The 19824-nt window shown below is 29.8% G+C and overlaps 1 protein-coding gene across 6 annotated transcripts in view; it reads left to right on the top strand.

Moving 5' to 3' along the window:
* The window catches only part of LOC130891403 (matrix metalloproteinase-14-like), a 48990-nt gene extending 33067 nt beyond the window's left edge, over positions 1-15923 (top strand). For 2 of the 6 annotated variants that reach the window (XM_057796130.1, XM_057796173.1), the window contains exons 3-8: positions 457-561; positions 4876-5117; positions 5408-5967; positions 6071-6355; positions 7297-7484; positions 13520-15923. In XM_057796130.1, the coding sequence (XP_057652113.1) occupies positions 457-561; positions 4876-5117; positions 5408-5967; positions 6071-6355; positions 7297-7484; positions 13520-13662 (1523 nt within the window). In that variant the 3' untranslated portion in view covers positions 13663-15923. Of the gene's footprint in view, positions 1-456; positions 562-4875; positions 5118-5407; positions 5968-6070; positions 6356-7296; positions 7485-7543; positions 11078-11118; positions 11176-13519 lie in introns of those variants that run through there. The other 4 variants (XM_057796165.1, XM_057796158.1, XM_057796148.1 and 1 more) reach the window with 4 other exon arrangements.
* The last annotated feature ends 3901 nt before the right edge of the window (positions 15924-19824 follow it).

Below are 19824 nucleotides of genomic sequence, written 5' to 3'. Positions count from 1 at the left end.
AGTGCCCTGTTCCCCTGTGACTTTTGACTTTGACTCACTAGTTTCAATATTTACAAAATTCTACAGTTTTCAATGAATTTTTAATCGCAAGCATCAGTTGATTTAAATATACATTCAATAGTTCTTCAATTAATCATCAGTTCTTTAATTCTCTTCTAAATTCTAATAAAAACAGTTTAATTTGATGTATTTTTTGCTCGGAGTCAAATGAGACCATCCTCACGTTTCTATGTTAATCCATTCTCGAAATATTGATATAATCGGCTTCTTCGCTGCCTTTGATAATGGATCTAACTGGAACCGATTCAGTTATAATCGATCTGGCATTTTCAAGCTGTGACTTCATTGCGCTAATGGGTCTTTCAGATACAGGTTTTTCGAAGTATAAATACCACTTATGATATTGATCTTTATGATAGAAAAATATTACTAAACGTTTTATTTCTTCATTTATAGGTGAACTAGATGAAAAAACAAAAGCCGTTATGACACTGCCAAGATGTGGTGTTAAAGATAAAGTAGGAACTGGTGATAATAGAGCTAAAAGATACGCTTTACAAGGTAAGTGATTAAAATTTCAAAATACAGCTTTCAAACAATCATCTGTAACAATTTGTTGTATATTCAAGATTATTCCTTTGTTATGAAAAAAAATTTTATGTTCTTTGGATAATGATAGATAAATATTGATTAGATTAAATATTATAGCTGGTCTGCTTATACTTAATTTTGTGTATCGCCTGACGTCGATTATGAGATTTTTGATATTTCGTAATTTTTGTAAAACAGTAACACAATTTGACTTTTCGTGTGATTCTAATGAGTAATTATATTTGAAATTAATATAATATCATATCTTTTATGCGTTAAATAATGGTTTAATTGACAAATAATATCGGGTGGGTGGATTCCGTGATCTTATAGTTAACTCGTCACCAAATATGAAAATCCATAGGCGTGATATCTGAAGATCTAGTAATTCATGTTAAGAGTCCAGTTCTAACCAATCCAACTGTCAGAGTCTTCTTTTCAATCAGATATTATTATTAAAATTTGACAAACAACCGTAATTCTGAAAAATTATCTACTCTTCTTCTTATTAAAAGAGCACACCGTCTAGAGATGTATGAATATCATTTTGCAAAAACTTTAAATAATGTTCGCAATTTAAAGTACTTAGATCACTGGTAATCTTGATCTTTCCAATACTGAAGGTTATGAAAATTAATATTTTTCAGGACTTGATGCAAAAAATTTGGGAGTTAGGGAATGACGTGAAAATAATGCCGTGACATGAAAAAAATTTATTTTCTTATACATACTAAGGATAGCAAAAATAAATTTTTCAATCGATTTTTCAACCAAAAGGTAATTTTGGCTTAACTTGATAAAATAGGATGGTTGGTCGGGGAGGTCCATTTGTATAGCCAGCACGTTCCCCTGAATTAAATACAATGGATTCATTTTTTTGAAGATATCTTAAAAGCTTGATATATACAACACTGGTAAACCCAAGGAACAAAATGATTGATAGAATAAACTTCCATTGTGACGACGCTATAAGGCAGAATCTTGGAATGCTCTTCCAAGTTTAAAGAAATATCTCCTAGACTTCGGAAGTGTGTAGAAGGGCAAGGTGTCCACTTCAAACATTTATTATGTTTTTTTTTGTTTTTATTTGATAAGTTGTAGGCTAACGAACTAAAAATAATTACAATTTTCGATAATTTTCTTCGGAATGTCTGTTTATGGTAAACGGTTTTCTCGGCATGTACAACAATAAAAAATCTGTATATCTCCCCCCATAAATTTTATCGAGTTAAGCAAAGAGTTTCTTTTTGTTAAATAATCGATGAAAAAATTCATTACTGCTACCTTTACATTGTACACGTTGTCCCTGTAAATGTTACAGATTGTTAACCATTAGGCATGAGCCGCCCCTGGCCTTCAGATAATAGTGTAGAATTATTATCATAATGATCGAATGTATAATTTAGAAAATATACCTAAATATAAGTTCTTATTTCGGAAATTTAATGGCCTATAACTCAGAAATGGGGGGTCATATGAGAAAATTTTGTCACAGCATTATTTTCACGTCATCTCCTTACTCCCGAATTTTTTACATCAAGTTCCGGAACACCCTGTATGCTCTTGGGAATCCACATTCATTAATACATAATATGCTTTAATAAACCGTTATAAATTTAGGATTGGCTTATATCTCCGACCAACTTCAGGTTGCTGGTGTTATCAGGTGGTGTTAGGTACCATTTGGTTTGTACCTTTTTTGACACAGTCGCGGGCTTCAGTTTTGATTAAGAATACAATCAGAATACAACAAATGACCGCTAAAATTGTGAAACAGAGTTAGTATTTTAACAGTATAACCACGATTAAACATTATGTATAATAACAATGAAAAATTGACAAATGTTTGGAGTCTGCATAATAATCCTCAGTGGCGTAACTAGAGTTGACTTATAGGCGGGTTTACCCTCACCAATTCATCCACCATTCATTCATATAAAGTAGCTGAATATTGAAAGAATATAATATTAACATATGTTAGTTTGGACGGACAATGGAGAATAGCTTTCAAATGCAAAGATTATTCCTAATTTTAGAGGATAAATGTCACATAGTAATATTATTTTGGAATATCATTCCATACTAGAACCCAAAAAAATCGCCATCATGTTTTCTATTTTAATGAGATAATCCTAAATAAAAACATTGTGTCGCTGCAAATTATACATGAAATTTGGTTATCCATAAAATTCAATAAATAGTAAAAAAGGCTAAATAGATTACAAATAATGTATTTCACAGTTTGCATCGATCTACCTCAAATTATCACGTCAATCCCATTACAATTTCTCCTATTCTAACAAAAACACATTTTTGTTAATTTTCTGTAGATAGTTATTTATTTTCAAAAAAAGTGTATTCTGTAAAGATGTCAGTATTCAAGAACTTAAGCTGTCAAAAACCTAGTTTGTTCATCAAATTTATGTGGAACTGTTCAACTAAGAGTGTAAATTATATTCTGATTTATTCGAACTCGAGAACCGTATCTCCTGCAGAATAACGTAAGTTCACTACCGGTCATTATCACAATTCAAATAAGTCACAAAAATGTCAGATTTCAAATACCAGAAAAGGTGTGAAAGTTTTAAAAATATACTTCAAATAAATTGATAATTAGGTACGTATAATTTCCACGCATATATTCCAAAACTCCAATTACACTTTTTTCTTAAAGTAACTCCATAGGTAGTTAAAGGAAATAGGCTATGAAAGTTATTTTACATATGAAGAAAACTAAATCATAAGTTATCATTTAACTTTTCTCTCAGTAATAACATGTAAATTAAAAAACATAATATACTTCGATTCTATGATTCATCTGACTTAGTCACCCTCATAATTCATAATTTATGTATTATAATATATCGAATTATTTACCTCATTAGTCACCTAAGAATGTGCAAAGTGTATTCACAATTTATTAACGGATATGTTACAAATTTATATTTTTCTTGAGTATTCAAGTATTGGGTATATTGAGTATTGAGTATGTATTCAATTATTTAAATATCAAAAACAAAGGAACAACATACACTAGGGAAAGAAAGAAGAAATAAATAAATAAAAATAAATCGTACCCGTTCTGATATATTCAAATAAAAAATTCGGTCTTCATCCTCGAAGGATGTGATGTTTGTTTTCCTGAGTGATTTCAATGTTGTCTATTTCTTGTTAATTAATGTATTTAAGTATTAATAGTGATAAAATAATGACACACTATTGATTGAAAGTAACAGAGTAACAACGAATCCCATAATACACCTTTTTGCTCGTGATGAATGCAGTTTTTTCAATTATTGTCACTATTTTTAACAATTTTCAAGTAGGAATTCATTTCGTAATTTGAAATATTTCAAATCTGTGAATTCAAATTGCTACAGACAGCACGCTTCATTTTCTAAAGAGAAACTATTTTAAATCATTATTTATATTGTAATTCCAGACCCCACAGGAATATTAGGACTATATTCTGGATAAATATGATTGACGTTATCCCCTATTTGTACATTCGATGATACAGGCAAATTTTTTTTGCTGCTCAAATTTAATTATCTATATAGCCTTCGGCAACTGTGGTACTCTTCCACCTCTGTGTCTCTTTAATTCTGTAATGTCACCTCCACCCTTTACCGGTAAAGCAGCCGATGAAGTAGTTTTCTCTCTATGAATAACAGTCTTGTAGATTTTCATATGTAGTAATTTCGCTCGATATTTTGGTAGTAGTGTTAATTTCCACAACTTGCTTAAAACACTTGCCTTTGTAGTATTTTGAGAAAAATCGTGGCCATTTATTTTCATTTCTTGGTATCAAAGGAACGTATTTTCGAGCAAAACTTTCAAATTTACCTTGTAATTGTATATCGTTACGGACTGGAATACTTTCTGAGTATAATTATCTACTTATCACATCATGTTACGAAGAAGTCATATGTGCATTTAATTATTATCCTGGCAACAAATTTGAAATACACCTGTTACAATACTTTCAATTTCAGAAGGTGTACTAGGGATAACACTGTCACTATTTACCATAATTTTCGTTAACGGCGCTACTATAACTTTTAAATCTATCAATTTAGATAGTCAACTTGTTTTGTATCATATGTCTCAAGAGCAATAAACCGACAGTACGCAGTAAACATCAATTTTTCGTTGCCAAAACTCAATAAATGATTATTAACAGACCATCAAATAGATTCATTCACTTAACATCCAACAAAAATTCCAGACTGTGAAGTTGAATATGTGATTGATAAATAAGAATGTTCTCACTTTTAATTTCAGGGAGTAGGTGGAAAGTAAAAGATCTCACATACAAAATTTCAAAATATCCCAATAACTTGAAGCGATCAGATGTCGATAAGGAAATACAAAGAGCTTTTAATGTTTGGACGGAATACACAGATCTTACTTTCACCCCAAAGAAAAACCAAGTACATATTGAAATTAGATTTGAATCTGGAGAACATGGAGATGGAGATCCTTTCGACGGACCTGGTGGTACCCTTGCTCATGCTTATTTTCCAGTAAGTAATTCTGACATTTTATATACTAAGAGTTATTTAATAGTGACTGATTTCAACAAAAAATTGGTGGTGTTTGGTTTGTCTACTATTTATGATCACTATATTATTGTCATATCCCCAATTCGTAACTTTTTTTCCGCATCCTTTAACTGTATTGCTTAGTATAGTTGTCATTCTAAATAACTATAATTAGTTTATTAGAGTAGTAGTTGATTTTACGGCTGAATTATTTAATATTCGTCAACTTGTCAACGAACCCTTATTCTGATATTATAATGACAATTTTTTAGGTCTTTGGTGGGGACGCCCACTTCGACGCTTCAGAAGCTTGGTCAATTAACAGCTATCGAGGAACTAATCTCTTTCAAGTTGCTGCTCACGAATTTGGACATTCCCTTGGTCTAAGTCATTCTGACGTTAGACAGGCACTTATGGCTCCATTCTATAGGGGTTATGAACCCATCTTTAGTTTAGATACTGATGATATTGATGGAATTCAAGCACTTTATGGAAAGAAAACTAAACAATCACCACCGAAGTCTTATGATGACGACGATCAAGATGGAGGTTATGACCAAAGTCACAATGTACCAAAAACTACTTCCCGTGGAGGATTTGCTGATCAAAGTTTATGTGACGATCCTTCCTTCGATACAATTTTTACATCAGTCGAAGGTAATACGTATGTGTTCAAAGGTGATCAGTATTGGAAATTAACTGAAGATAGCATCGCTCCGGGATATCCCAAAAAAATTTCTAGTACCTGGGCGGAATTACCTGGTAATATAGATGCTGCTTTCACCTATAAAAACGGAAAAACTTACTTTTTCAAGGGATCAAAATATTGGAGGTACGTAATATTGATATTTTGCTTGATGGTTGGAGATCATAATATTTAATGCTTTTCCAAATATTCTATCTAATTATCGTATTTAATATAATTTATGTATTAGGTACAAAGGTACGAAACTTGATGGTCTTTACCCTAAGGATATCTCTGAGGGCTTTACTGGAATTCCCGATGACATTGATACTGCATTGGTCTGGAGTGGTAATGGGAAGATATACTTCTACAAGGGTAGTAAGTTCTGGAGGTTTGATCCATCTCAGAGGCCACCTGTGAAGAGTACTTACCCTAAACTCATTTCCAACTGGGAAGGAGTACCAGACAACCTCAATGCAGCATTTCAATGGACTAATGGTTATACATACTTCTATAAAAATAATGCTTATTACAGGTAAAGCTCAACTATTTATTAGGTTCCACTTGATATATCATCTAATGAAAATTACGTAATTGCGCACATACATATACAATACATACATATTTAAAGTTACAAATTTATATTTTTGATTCAGATAATGGATATACGATTTGACTTACATGCCTCCAAAGCAGTCGTGAATATTTTTCGAAATCATGTAACTATGGAACATTAGAACGCAACACTAAAGTAATAGATTTAATACCTACTACTTTTTTCAGTTCTATCCATGGTAGTAATTATTTTTTCTGTCTTACTCTTATCTCTCTTTCAATGATTATTATTTTACTTCAATGAAAATGACATGGTAAGCTAATATTCTGGATTGATGAGCTCGAGGTAGCTATAATTAGTTGTTATGAAGTAGGAATCTCTCCATTGTCTATCAATCCAACAAATTGTTAACGATTGTTTCATTTCTAGATTTTGGAATGCTTAATCCTGAAAATATGTTTTAGAACTGAATTTTATTATAGACTGCAGCCACATATGCTACCTATTGTGGTATTTGTGTTGACTCCTTGAAGTTCACAGAAGTTAAGCAAAATGGGCTTACACATATAGGATTAATAAACTTTCATATACATTACTTGTAACTGATTCGCAGGATTCTATTAGTTTATTTTAGAGCGCTACCTTTTGTCAAAGAGCTCGAATTGATTTTCTCTCTGGTTTATCAGTTCTCTCGTTTTACTCGTCTGTCGTGTACTCATACCTAATCAACATTTTTTATATGCCACTTGTTTGTACTGACTTTTAATAGACTCTTGTTCCATTTGCATTCTTAAACGTTAATATTATAACTTCTGCCTTCATATTTATTGAATAAAGAGTTATTCAATATAGGTATATAACATAAATTGAAGAAGAAAATGAAATTTCATCAGTTTTCTAAGGTGTAAACATTATTCTAGGTTTAACGATAGAGCCTTCGCCGTAGACGTAACCATTCCAGCATTTCCAAGGTCTACAGCGTACTGGTGGTTCGGTTGTAAAGACGCACCTGCTGGTACCATCGGAACTAGTGAGTCAATCAAAGGAATAATTGATGAAGAGAGCTCAGATACAAAATTTTTGGATGCTTCCAATGACAGTGATACAGGTACAAATTTAGTGATCCAGCGTAACATAACTTGAAAAATAAAGCAAAGATTATTTTAGGTAGTAAAAAAATTTTGAGGCGTGGGGACATTTTTGGTTCAGGCTATTTATCTTTAAAATTACTAATCGTCTTCCAAATATTGGAAAAATACCTTAAACGACAGCAAACCAGCTAATATGTTCCGTTAATATTTTGAATCCCTGAATTTTATTTTTCATCGACAATTTGGAAGATAATTGGGTAATTTAGATTTCAGATTATCTATTTGTAGTTGAAAGAGAATAAATATTCTAGGTAGTATAGTTTGGTAATGAGGAAAATTTATATTTTAAAAATACTTGAAAAAAATTAACCGATTTGGGCCATATATCATAATCTTCCATAATTGAGTTAAAATCATGATGGGCTAATACAATAGCACTGCTCTAAGTAGCTCATATAAAACTAGACACCTGATTTACAAATAATCAATATCAATAAGACATCATATACGTTTGCCTGCCAATTGAGGAAATAATCCAAATTGAACAACTGTATCATGTTGAATATCAAATAAGTATAGTTTCTCCACTCAAGGTTCAAATTAAAAGGAAATTATTCTCGACTTTACTGTATGACAATTTGCGTTTTAAAAAGGGCACTGAAATTGTTTTCACATATATTCAAATAAAAGGTTTCTATGATAAGGTTTTGAAGTCCCTTCATATTTCATGAATGATACATTATTTTTGCTGATGGATATTTTCGACATAGGCTACATTTCTAACTTTCAAATACAATAGGTATTGCTTTTTAACGACACCATTAATTAGATTTCTAAAATAATATATTCATCCAACCTTAATTATATGTCATTCTTGGTGATTTTATTATATGGGCTAATTGGGGTAATTCCGCTTTTTAACATCCTACTGATCAAAAACTATTAACCAGCAAACAATAAAATCATCGCTGAAAAAGGGGTTAGGGAAGTTTTCTTGAAATGTGGGAGGGTCAAATAAACAAGCTCTCTTCATCAAGTACGTATACTATTCATGTATATCCTTTTATATTGCTTTTAGTGCATGTTTCGCTTGTCAGTGCTAACAATAAATTCGACTAATAATATGCATAAAATGCAATTCTAAATCGCAGTTAATTTGACTTGATGAATTCGCTACAGCTCTCCTTGATATTTGAATACTATAAATAATATTAACTTGTTTTAGAATTTATTAAGAATAACATAAAATATTTGCTAAAATAAATTTAATCAGTGTTGCCAAGAAACTTTATATTGAAATTTTTGGATACTCCAACAGATTTCTTGAGCTTGAAAATTTAGAATTGCATATTTAATAATGCGCCACTCAATCAAAAAATAAATTAATTTTCATTTGATAACAATAAGGGTACAAAGTAATTTGATAATATTCTACACTGTTTAAGTAACTTTATGTAAATATATTTATTGCTAAACGCACTGCTGTAGCTGTATAAACTAGTTATTCACTGAATCACATTAATATTATTGCTTATTATTTATAATGAAAAAGAATGTGTGCACGGCTGACACCTTAGTCCTTTAGGGCATGTTAACAATGTAAATACACTATTTAAATAGTACATAATAGTAAACTGATCAATTTAGAAGATGCCAGATAAAACTTTGAATATACTTGGATACAATAATCAAAAATAGTAAAATGTGTAGATTAATTCAGGGTATTATCAGTTTGGTCCTTGAATCAATTATTTGGAATGATGAGACATTCTGGTTTAAGAGAAAATGTGAAATTTAACAAACAACTATTGAATTCAACAGTTTACATTCTTAGACTATTGAAATATTTATCTTTCTCTCAAAAATATGACATTGATATTGTTTTAAAAATCACATTTAAACTTTTTACGAATATTCAATAAAACGGACAATTTCAGATTGTGTTTTTTCTCAAAGTAGCAAACTGTGTATCTTCTTATAAATATGTTATTTTTGCCAGTCATAATTTGACCACCAATTGAATATTAAAAATCAAGTAGTTTCGTTTTTTGACTATTGTAATAAAGTTTGTAATTTACCCCATTGAATATCATATATGCCATGTGAAAATTATGGAAAATTCAGTATTTTCTAAATACTATTCAATACAAGAAAGTGCAATCTTTTCTCCAAATAATTGACAAAGCGACTAATCTGTTAACGAATTCACACTTAAACTTCAGAGAAACTCCTTAGACTATGAAGATCACAAAGAATCTAATTACATTGGAAACTTACCCCTTGAATGAAAATATTGAGATTATTTGTTGATTACTGCCATATCTTCCAGTCTAGGAAGTTTAATCGATGCAGATAATTAAACTATTTTTGATTGAGAACAATAATATTCTAATGACAAGTAAAATGTAATTGTAATGGATTTATTTTATGAAATCATATGTATAACATAACACCGATTTGCATTAATTTCTATCTTCCTCTAGTATTTAATTAGATTCATCAATATATCGTACATTGAAAACGAGGGCTGTTTTTCTTTCAATATCGGTTTGTATCATAAAGTAAAGTACATACCATACATTTGTTGTAAAGCTACGCCGACCCCTTGTTACAGCTACTGCTTGCTCCAATCTCTTAGTTGTTAACGAGTTAAAGGCGAATAACAATGGATGCTATTGTGAGTTGTGAACTCTGATTGCTTTTCTTCAAGCTAAAGAATGCAGTCCCAATAAAGTACTTTTGTAGTGTGTATGGTGGGTATGGTGAATATTGTATGAGAGATAGTGCTGTGAAATGTGCATAATGGTGTAGAAAATTTGCAGAAGGTCGAACAGATGTCCATGTCCGAGGTGGTCAAGTCTGTTACTTTGGTTGAACAAGGTAACAAAGTGATTTGGAGTACAGAGGTTTGCATTTAGGGAACTTTCCACAGAATTTCCAGGCTGCTATGTATAAAATGTTGAGAGAAAGCAACGAAATGAGGGAAGCAGTTTATTGAAAACTACTTTCATTAGAGATAGGACTTGGGTGTTGTGCGGCAACGCAGATACCAAAAAAACAGTTAAGAAAATGGATCCTTACGCTCAAGAGGTAAACAATGGCTATGTTATAATAGAAAAGTGAAGAAGTATAATTTCATCAAGCTGGTCACTTCTTATGACTTTATCATCTTGTTGTCTGTGTCTTATTTATGACATATCGGAGCATGAAAAAAAATGGCCCTGGTATTTCAATTTTAGAATTTTGTCTTGCCAAGTCTTTTATGAGCTATTCCACATACATCAAAAAATGTTTTATTCGAAAGTCGAATGTTGCTATGCCGAAAAACGGTCGACAAATACAAGTGAAAGATAAAAAACTATTCCAATCTAAGTAAATAACAAAATACTTTTGAATGATACTTAAATATATTGACCTTCGTGTTTTGTTGAAATCCATAAAATAAAATCATTATATAATCATTAACATTGTAGCTTTAGAACTGGTATCAGCAGTAGAGTAGCTTTCTAAGTATTTCTAACTGGAGTTTTAGGAAAACCATATCAGTAATTAGTTTTCGTTTTATGTTTTACAAGATTAACCTGTCTGTAAAGACGGAATCATCTATTTTTTTTTATTTTTCGCATTTTTATCGGAACGCATACATTACAGAGCACTACCGAACCATCCCGAGGCAGTGAAGTCCAGCCGCAAACCATTTTTTTATAAGTATGTGCTGTCTTTCATTTATTTTCATCTCATTGCGTTTGCTTTTTATTGTTTAAACAAAAAAACTAATTAAAAGGTATAGGGCAGTTTTCATTATTATTATTACTTTTTTGAAACAAATAAAATAACCGGGTTTATTAAATTTTGGTAATCTTTCAAGTTTTTCAGCTTCAATATACGAGTATAACCGTAAAATGTGGAAAATAATGTGATTTTTTATATTTCCAAATACAATTTTTACAGAAATCTATTATTTTTAAATATTACAAATTTTTCTGGTAGAGTTTCCACATAAATTCTACATAAATATAAATCAATTGTGCAGGCTCACCAAACCTGTCTCAATGTCGTAGAGAAATTGTAAACAATTTCAAAGGAAACATTGAAATCAACCCCATCAACTTCAGAAATTATTCTTACTGCTAATCTACAATAGAAATTTGTTATTAAAGAATATTTTATTGGTATCTACTTATTAATATGAAATTTAAGATAAAAAGAAGTATACATTAATAAGGTAGCAAAATCCGTTAGCTGACATGTTGTTACTTAATATGTTAATCAATTGGTGTATCACGCTAAAATGTATAAACATAATTGTATAATTTTGCATCAGGGTTTTCTACGAGAAGAATATTCATGAAATGTGATAATATTTGAAAATTAAAATAACTGCAAGCTCAATATTACAGTTACAAATATGTTGACACAGATACTTTTTTGAAAAAACTTAATTGTCACTAAAATTACGTTATAATTTTTTTATTAACTATATTCTCTTCGCAATTTCGAAACCAATTATTAATTTTCAACAATTATTGAAATATATAGTAAAAATCATCAAACAGCTGAAAACTGAAAGATTTCCCATACATATTAATTCATCTTTTTGAAGATACAATTTGTAATAATTCGAAAAGTTTATAACTTTTAGTTATAAAGTCTAGTAAAAATGAGACTATTTTTTTGTTGGAAAAAATACCTAAACATAATTTTGCAAGTGATCCTAATATAATTAAGTTAACATCAAAGGCAAAAGTGTTTTTGTGCAAATTTAGCAGCTTTAATCAAAATTTGCAAAAACAAGCTATACGAAATAATTAATGTCCGAGTACTTTAAGGTAAAAGTGAAAATATTGTTAGCCAAATTTATACAACTATCAATTTTAATTTAGATGTATAGTGTCAAAATCCAAAAATGTACTTGAATAATGAATAGGTGTCCACAGAAATGAGAATTTTATGTTGGCAAAATCATTTGACACGAAAATTTGCTCATCACGTTGATGAAAAATGTTTTGAATTTTTGAGTGAAACAAGCCATTATTCACAAAAACAAGTTTACCATTTTTCTTTAAAATGAGGAAAACATATAATTTGCCGGAAATTTAGTCGATATTTGACACAAATTATTCATATCAATATAAAACTAGATTAGGATAAGAAAGGATTATGAAAAATTAAGATTCAAATTGTTAACCCTTCCCCTCCCCCACCAAAAAGAAACCAATTGGCACATTGAAATTGTAGCGGTTATAAATTTCCATATCTGTTTTTTTAATGGAGCCGTTATATTTGTATTAATTATTTCTAAAGGAAGAAATGCATTGTCTTTGATATTAAAAAACTGTGGGAATGTTTTTTCCATTCAACATAAGAATATATGAACAATCATATTATGTAATAGCTTGAATTAAGTTTGTATTCTTACTTTTGTAAGAAATTGTATTCTTATACGAAAATTTCACTCTGTGTCTTTCTATTTGGAGAGCGGTAAATAGGGCTGCTTCCTAAGACTTTACTAATTCATTTTTTATATTCCTTTCTATTTTCTGGTGTCACTATTATTGACAATTGTTATTTTTGGGCAAAGAAAATAATTTCGCGCATAATATATAATTTTTTTTCAGATCAAATTTAAACTAAGTTTTGAGTAAAAGTTTGGACAATATATTTAAAGATAAAAACTATATTTATTAAATGTCTTTCATGGCCTACAAATAATGTTATGTGTGTACGTTGTGTTTACAAATTGTCTCGCTTATACTTGTTTCTTTTATTGATTAAACTGAACTGTCTGGAATGTATTCGAGCCTATTATTCCCTATTACTAACTTTTTGGTATATTATTCTTATTTAAATAAGGAAGATTCCAAATTTTTTCTGAAAAAACTGAACTTTTCATACAAATCTTTTGCAAAATTATGTTTTGATACGAAAATCTGCACAAGGAGTACGTGATAATGTTTTTTGTTGCACACATATGTGTTATATAAATACACCAATATATGTATATATACATATTCATATATAAATTTATATATAATCTTATGAAATTTTTCAGATGTACACCATGACATGTCCGAGTTACCACCACCTCAGGAGGTTTCCAGAGAAAGCGGAAACTCTGTAAACCGTACAGAGACATCTGCTTTTCTCGTGACACTAGTGACTCTAACGGCGATATTTTTAACTAGTGTTTTATAGAATAGACGAAGCAATTTTTTCGTTTTATAAACGAATTTGCTTTGACTGAAACTCTTGATAAATGTGATTTTGATTAGAATTTTTTAGATTATAAGATAATGTTATTTTAACTCAATCATTACTTTGACGCCAAATCATTATTAATAATAAAAGCAAAATTTTTCCTTTTTTCTCGACCTAACAACCTATGAAGTATAGTGAAAATTATTTTATACTCACTTTATAGTTCTATAAGTTATAAATGTGAAAACTATTCAATTAGTTATTTGTTTACTAGGAACATAGATCCTTTGGGTCGCAGTGTATACGATACGATATTATACATTCGTACATAAATATTTGTTTATTGCACTGCAGATACTGGATATAAATTAATTTAATGCAAAATCTTTTCACTACAATCGATGAATGAATCGTTTACATTGTGACCAAAATACAATATTCGTTACAAAAAATATTTTCAACAATGAGGTTAATTTTCCCTATAATAACACCATATATAACACATCTATACATTTTTAACGCTTATTGGTATAACTTAACTTTTTTTTCTGATTTTTATTTTGATGTTCTATCTTTGGAAGAAATGGAGATGGAAATTTGAGTTATGTAATCTCCTATGTACTATAGATATTCTATTAGCAGAAGTATGGAGTGGATTTATTGTATAAAAAAGATTAATAATGCTTCCTTTTTAAATTATACATTGATATCAGACAAAACTTCTGATGGTGAATGTCGAAGTTATTTTTCTTGCTTTATTTTGTCTTAAACCACTCTTTATTGTTTGGAGCATTATATTTTAGGTTGTGATTTTATTTCTCCATAAATCCTCACTTTTTTGTTATTATTAAATTCCTCTCCTATCTCTCATTTGTTCAGTATTTGTCGTATTACTCTATTTCACCTTTATGCGTATGATTTGATCTTATAAGCTTTAGTATTAAAAGTCTCTTACTTGTGAATCTTTGAAATTAAGTGCAGTTTTTGTTAATAGACGCTTTGAATATTCTCAAATAATATAGTACAGCTATAATTATTTGGTACCAGCTGCTAATAATGATTTTATTCCCTAGTTTATCAAAAGAATTTCATGTGATTTGTTCGATTATAACCTAGAAAAATTGATATTTTTTATTCCTAATCAACTTTGATTTTATTCACTGGTCAATATTATGAAGTTATATTTGTAACTGCTGTGATTCACGCATTTTCTTAATTAATTGTATAGATAATGGCAGATTTGCTTCGATTTCAGAACAGTCATATCTGAAGTCACCTCTATCAGATGTAACTTGGTTGATTTTGAGTTTTTGGTAAATTTCTGTTTAAGTATTGCGCATAACTAACATGATTTAACATAGCCAAAGTCTTAATATCTGAAGATAAACATAATGAATTTAAATTTTTAAATTAAATAATTATATGTAACACGTGCAGGGTTGAAAAGCTGTGTGAATCTAAAGCTCATAATCAGCAATCTATGACCATATATTATGTCGATTTTTATCTACACTAACATGTTTTTGATAAAACTTTTGTAGGAATAATATTAAAAGTAAAATATCCATTATCCTATGTGCTAAACTTGGATAAGTAATGAATTCGTATTTTAATTTTCTTACATTAAAAATTTTATAGTTGTTAGTTCAACAACAGCAAAAGATTGTTTTTGTTCATACATCTATTTTAAACAATTTATGAAATCCAAAGATTTATAGTCTGACTAATATATTTATGTGAAAATTATAGAAATATTTGGTTTTATAATGAAGTTTAAATTTCAAATGAATTCTGTAAATTCAGTTATGAAGACGGTGTAATGTACAGTCATAATGATGACTAAGAGCAATAATTTTAAAAGTACATGTAGGTAATTGAATTACTTTTAACTCACATGAGGTGGAACTTACATAAGATTTTAGTTGAATTCATTCAAAATCTGTTTCATACTGAAAAATTACTGCATAAAATTTGCAAAAAACATATAAAAATTTGTGAAACATCCGATTATCCAAGTATTAACAACGATATTTGTTTCTCGTATAAGATTTTTAAAAATACAATTCATATGCCTTACAGAAATATTATAATTTATTGTAAAATATAAGGAAAATTGTACTTATCATGTTTGCACAATTTAAAAAATACATATGTAAGCTACTATAATATGCTGAACTCGATTTTTATATGAAGATATGACAGTAACTCCTTTTCGTGGATTTCCCTGGAATCAGCAATAAATAAATTATATTTTCTAATCCAGTTTCTTATTTACTTACCATTTCAGGCATCTATAACATACATATTTTGAGATACAAAAAATTATAAGTTTTTTTTTGGAAAATTATTTGATTTATATACAAAGTAACCACCTACTACATCAATGCACCTTCGTAACATAACCTTATCAATAATTCAGCATAACTGAACAACCAATATATTTTGTACAGCTACCGTTATGAAGAATAATGTTTTATAAAATTGTTGGTCCCTAGCTGACATTATTGAAAAAATTCGAAAACTAGAACATCAATAATATTATATATTATTATATATAATAAGATGGTTTAAGATTGATGCAAAAAATTGTCTTACATTTTTCAAGGTCCAATCACAGTAGATTATATCTACTATTATATCCTAAAGCCAAAGGGCTTAGAATTTTACCACATATTTCCTGTTATCCAAAAGAATATAGCGTTCATTCCCACTTACCCCTACTTGGCGCTCAATGATGAAGAGCCCAGTCGGAGAAAGAAGAATGCTCAAAAGTGGAGGTTATTTACTACTGTGCTGAAGAATATATTTTTGCCGGTAATTGCACGCTGCAACTGTTAAACAAACTATCACCAACTAGATGTTACGTATCTCAAATAGAGATAATCTAAATCTAATAATTAATCAAATTAAAAATGACGAATTAATGATCATCCTTGTAGAACTCCAAAATATTGTATCGAAGTGTCGAACTCGCAGAGTATTTCAAGTTCAATCGCCTTCGTTAATAAATATTCCACAAAATACAAATTATCAATTATTAATAAATTTAAATTGTAATTCAAAACAATTGAGAAGAAAGACATCTACTACAAAATACCAATCAATTCGACAATTTCCATATCAATTATTTTATTTATAATAATAGCTTTCTATTTATTGAAAAAAGACATAGCAATTCACAAAGACGCGGAATTGTTCTTAGAAGAAATCCCAACGGATTACACCCGCAAAAACAACTTTGTACTAGGGAAAGAGAAGTTAAGAGCCAAGATTTTGCTAACACTAATAAATATTATATTATCTTTCTTAGAACTGTATACTTATCTTTATGTTAGCTGTTGATGACATTTTTTCAGTTTCTTTTTAAAAACGAATTACAATTTCACAAATACTTATCTGCAGTTTATTTTTTATAAAAGGTCAGACTACTGTATTCAAAAACCAATAAACATATAGTCTGCTAGCATGTGGCTGCTCTATATGACAAATTTTGTAAATAGTATTTTGTAATTTTAATTTAAAATTTAAATTTAAATTAAGTAAAAATTCATATCAAATTTAGTACATTTGAAATCCTTATAAAGATGCTCCAAGGAAAAGTTTTTTCTATACAGGTAATGCATGGATTACTTCACCTATCAAAGTACTATCTTCTTTATAACAAAATAATAAGTACCGTGAATAATTCTTTTTATCGTGTCAATCTGAACTGAACTGTTCGAGAATGCCGCGTAAATCAGCGTGTTATAATGAGGTGTTGCTAAGAGGATGGGCAGATGCTTCTGCTTCTCAAATTTGAAAAAGATGTGGAAATTAAAAAATATTCGTGGTTTTATGCACATTTTATGAATTCAAAATCTCTGGCAACATAAGTGCATTAAATTCGATCATACAGTCACTGATAGTGACGCCAAAAACATATTTACTAGCGAAAATTCGATAACCTGTGGCCATTTAACACAGTTTACATATAACTATGTTTGCCTACTGCTGAACGAATTTGGCACACAGGCAGAATTGATACAGGACGTTTCATCATCTATTTGATATTTGATGCATTTAGATGTATCTTCATCATTGGTTTGGCTTTAGAATTGGGTGGTTTGTTTATATTATTACGGAAACCTAACAATTTTTAGGGATAATAAATGTGTGCTGTTGCTAACAGGATTCTTGTGTGATGTTCATATTTGTATCATGATAGATTGATTGATTATGATTGAATATGTTCTTCCAACATATTTGAGTACAATTAATCAGCCGTTACCGACATTCTTCCCATTTTCCATTTATTTTAGAGCCTTTTCTACATTTACCATGAGAACTTCCGAGACGTGATTGAAGAGACGTTTTATATTCTTGTGTTTCTGGAGATCTGTATAAATCGCTGTAGAATTTTCGAGATTTCATTTCTGCATCGTGTTCTTGTGTTGTCGTTTCTTATGGTTATTATTTGTTTTCTTTCTATAATTAGAGGCGTTTTCAGTTTTCTATTGCGGTTCGTACAAGCTTTTAAAATACTTGAAAAGTATTCTTCTGAGAGTTTTTTGTGCTGTTTATATTTTTAGGGCCACTTATTTAGCGCAGCTAAGAACGGTTTTCATGAGCTGCACTTGGAAGCTCAATGACTTAAGACAAGAATAATAAAGTTTCTTTAGTTGAGGATGATAGTCATTTATAAATCGAGGACGGAAACGTGGTCTGCGGATCTTTGATTCTGCTAAATCTTGTCTAGTTATATCTTTGTTCTAATTATTTTACTTTTTTCTATAAGATTAAGAGTATTATGAGTTAGTGCTACTATTACTACCATTACTAGAATCTCGATCCAATGTTGCCGTAACTGTTGATTGGTAAGTAAGTTATTTCTACTTCTCTAATTATAGCTAGCCATAAATTACTATTCTGGTATGCGTTTTTAACAGACTTTCCTTTAGCTGAGAACTGCGGTTTTCAAACCGTTTGAAAAGGTTTGATCGACCTATTGAAACATTTTTATCTCACGTAGTACAATTTTAGCCTTTTTATGAGATCTCTTGTATCCATTTCTAAAGCCACCGCATTATGTCCTTTGGCTCTTTCTGTTCCAGTTTATTTATATTATTTACCTAATCTATCTACCAATTCAGCAATTTCGTTTCCATTTTTTCTATTATTGATTGTTATTTGGTTAGTTTAGAGTTCTTTTTATTTTTGTTGCGTTTTGTTCAACATTTTCTTCTGTCTTTTGTCTCAACTGTCCTACTCTTCCTGTTCCAGTTCTTTTATTTGTTCTATCAGTTTCTTGACTTTTTTAATAGTAATTCTAGCTTCCATCAGTTTCTTCTCAATCTATCCAGCAATTCAGCAGACTCTTGTTTATTTTTCCTATTATTGATTTGTACTTTGTTACTTTTTAGTTTTCTTCATATCCTCATTTCGGATTTCCTTGCTTTCTTTCAGGTATTTTTTTGTAGCGTTTCTTTTATCATCGTCTTCTGTCTTAATTGCCCTTCTCTTTCGGTGCCAATTCTTTTATTTGGTCTTTTTCTTTTTTAATAGTGTTTCTAACATCCGTTAGATTCTTCTTAATCTATCTACCAATTTAGCAACCTCTTGTTTACTTTTTCTATATCGATTCTTATTTTGTTACTTTTCTCCCATTTTAGTTCTTTTCTTTTCCTGCTTTTCTTTCAGGTATTTTATTTTTGTTGCGTTTTTGTTCAACATTTTCTTCTGTCTTTTGTCTCAATTGTCTTACTTTTTCTGTTCCAATTCTTTTATTTGGTCTATTAGTTTAATTCCTTTTTTTAATAGTAATTCTAGCTTCCATCTGTTTCTCTTTAATCGATCTATCAATTCAGCAGCATCTTGTTTATTTTTTCTATTATTGATTGTTATGTTGTTCCTTTTTAGTTCTCTTCCTTTCCTCATTTCGTTTTCCCTGCTTTCTTTCAGGTATTTTATTTTTGTTGCGTTTTTGTTCAACATTTTCTTCTGTCTTTTATCTTAATTGCCCTTCTCTTTCTGTTCCAGTTCTTTTATTTGGTCTCTCAGTTTCTTGACTTTTCTAATAGTAATTCGAGCTTCCTCTTGTTTATTTTTTCTATTATCAATTCTTAGCTTGTTACTTTTTTCACATTCTAGCTCTTTTTCTTTCCTTATTTCGTTTTTCCTGCC

This window comes from Diorhabda carinulata, chromosome 1, assembly GCF_026250575.1.
Source record: "Diorhabda carinulata isolate Delta chromosome 1, icDioCari1.1, whole genome shotgun sequence".
NCBI classification, from domain to species: Eukaryota; Metazoa; Arthropoda; class Insecta; order Coleoptera; family Chrysomelidae; genus Diorhabda; species Diorhabda carinulata.
Note: the sequence above shows the minus strand (reverse complement) of the source record. Positions and strands in the feature narration are given on the sequence as shown.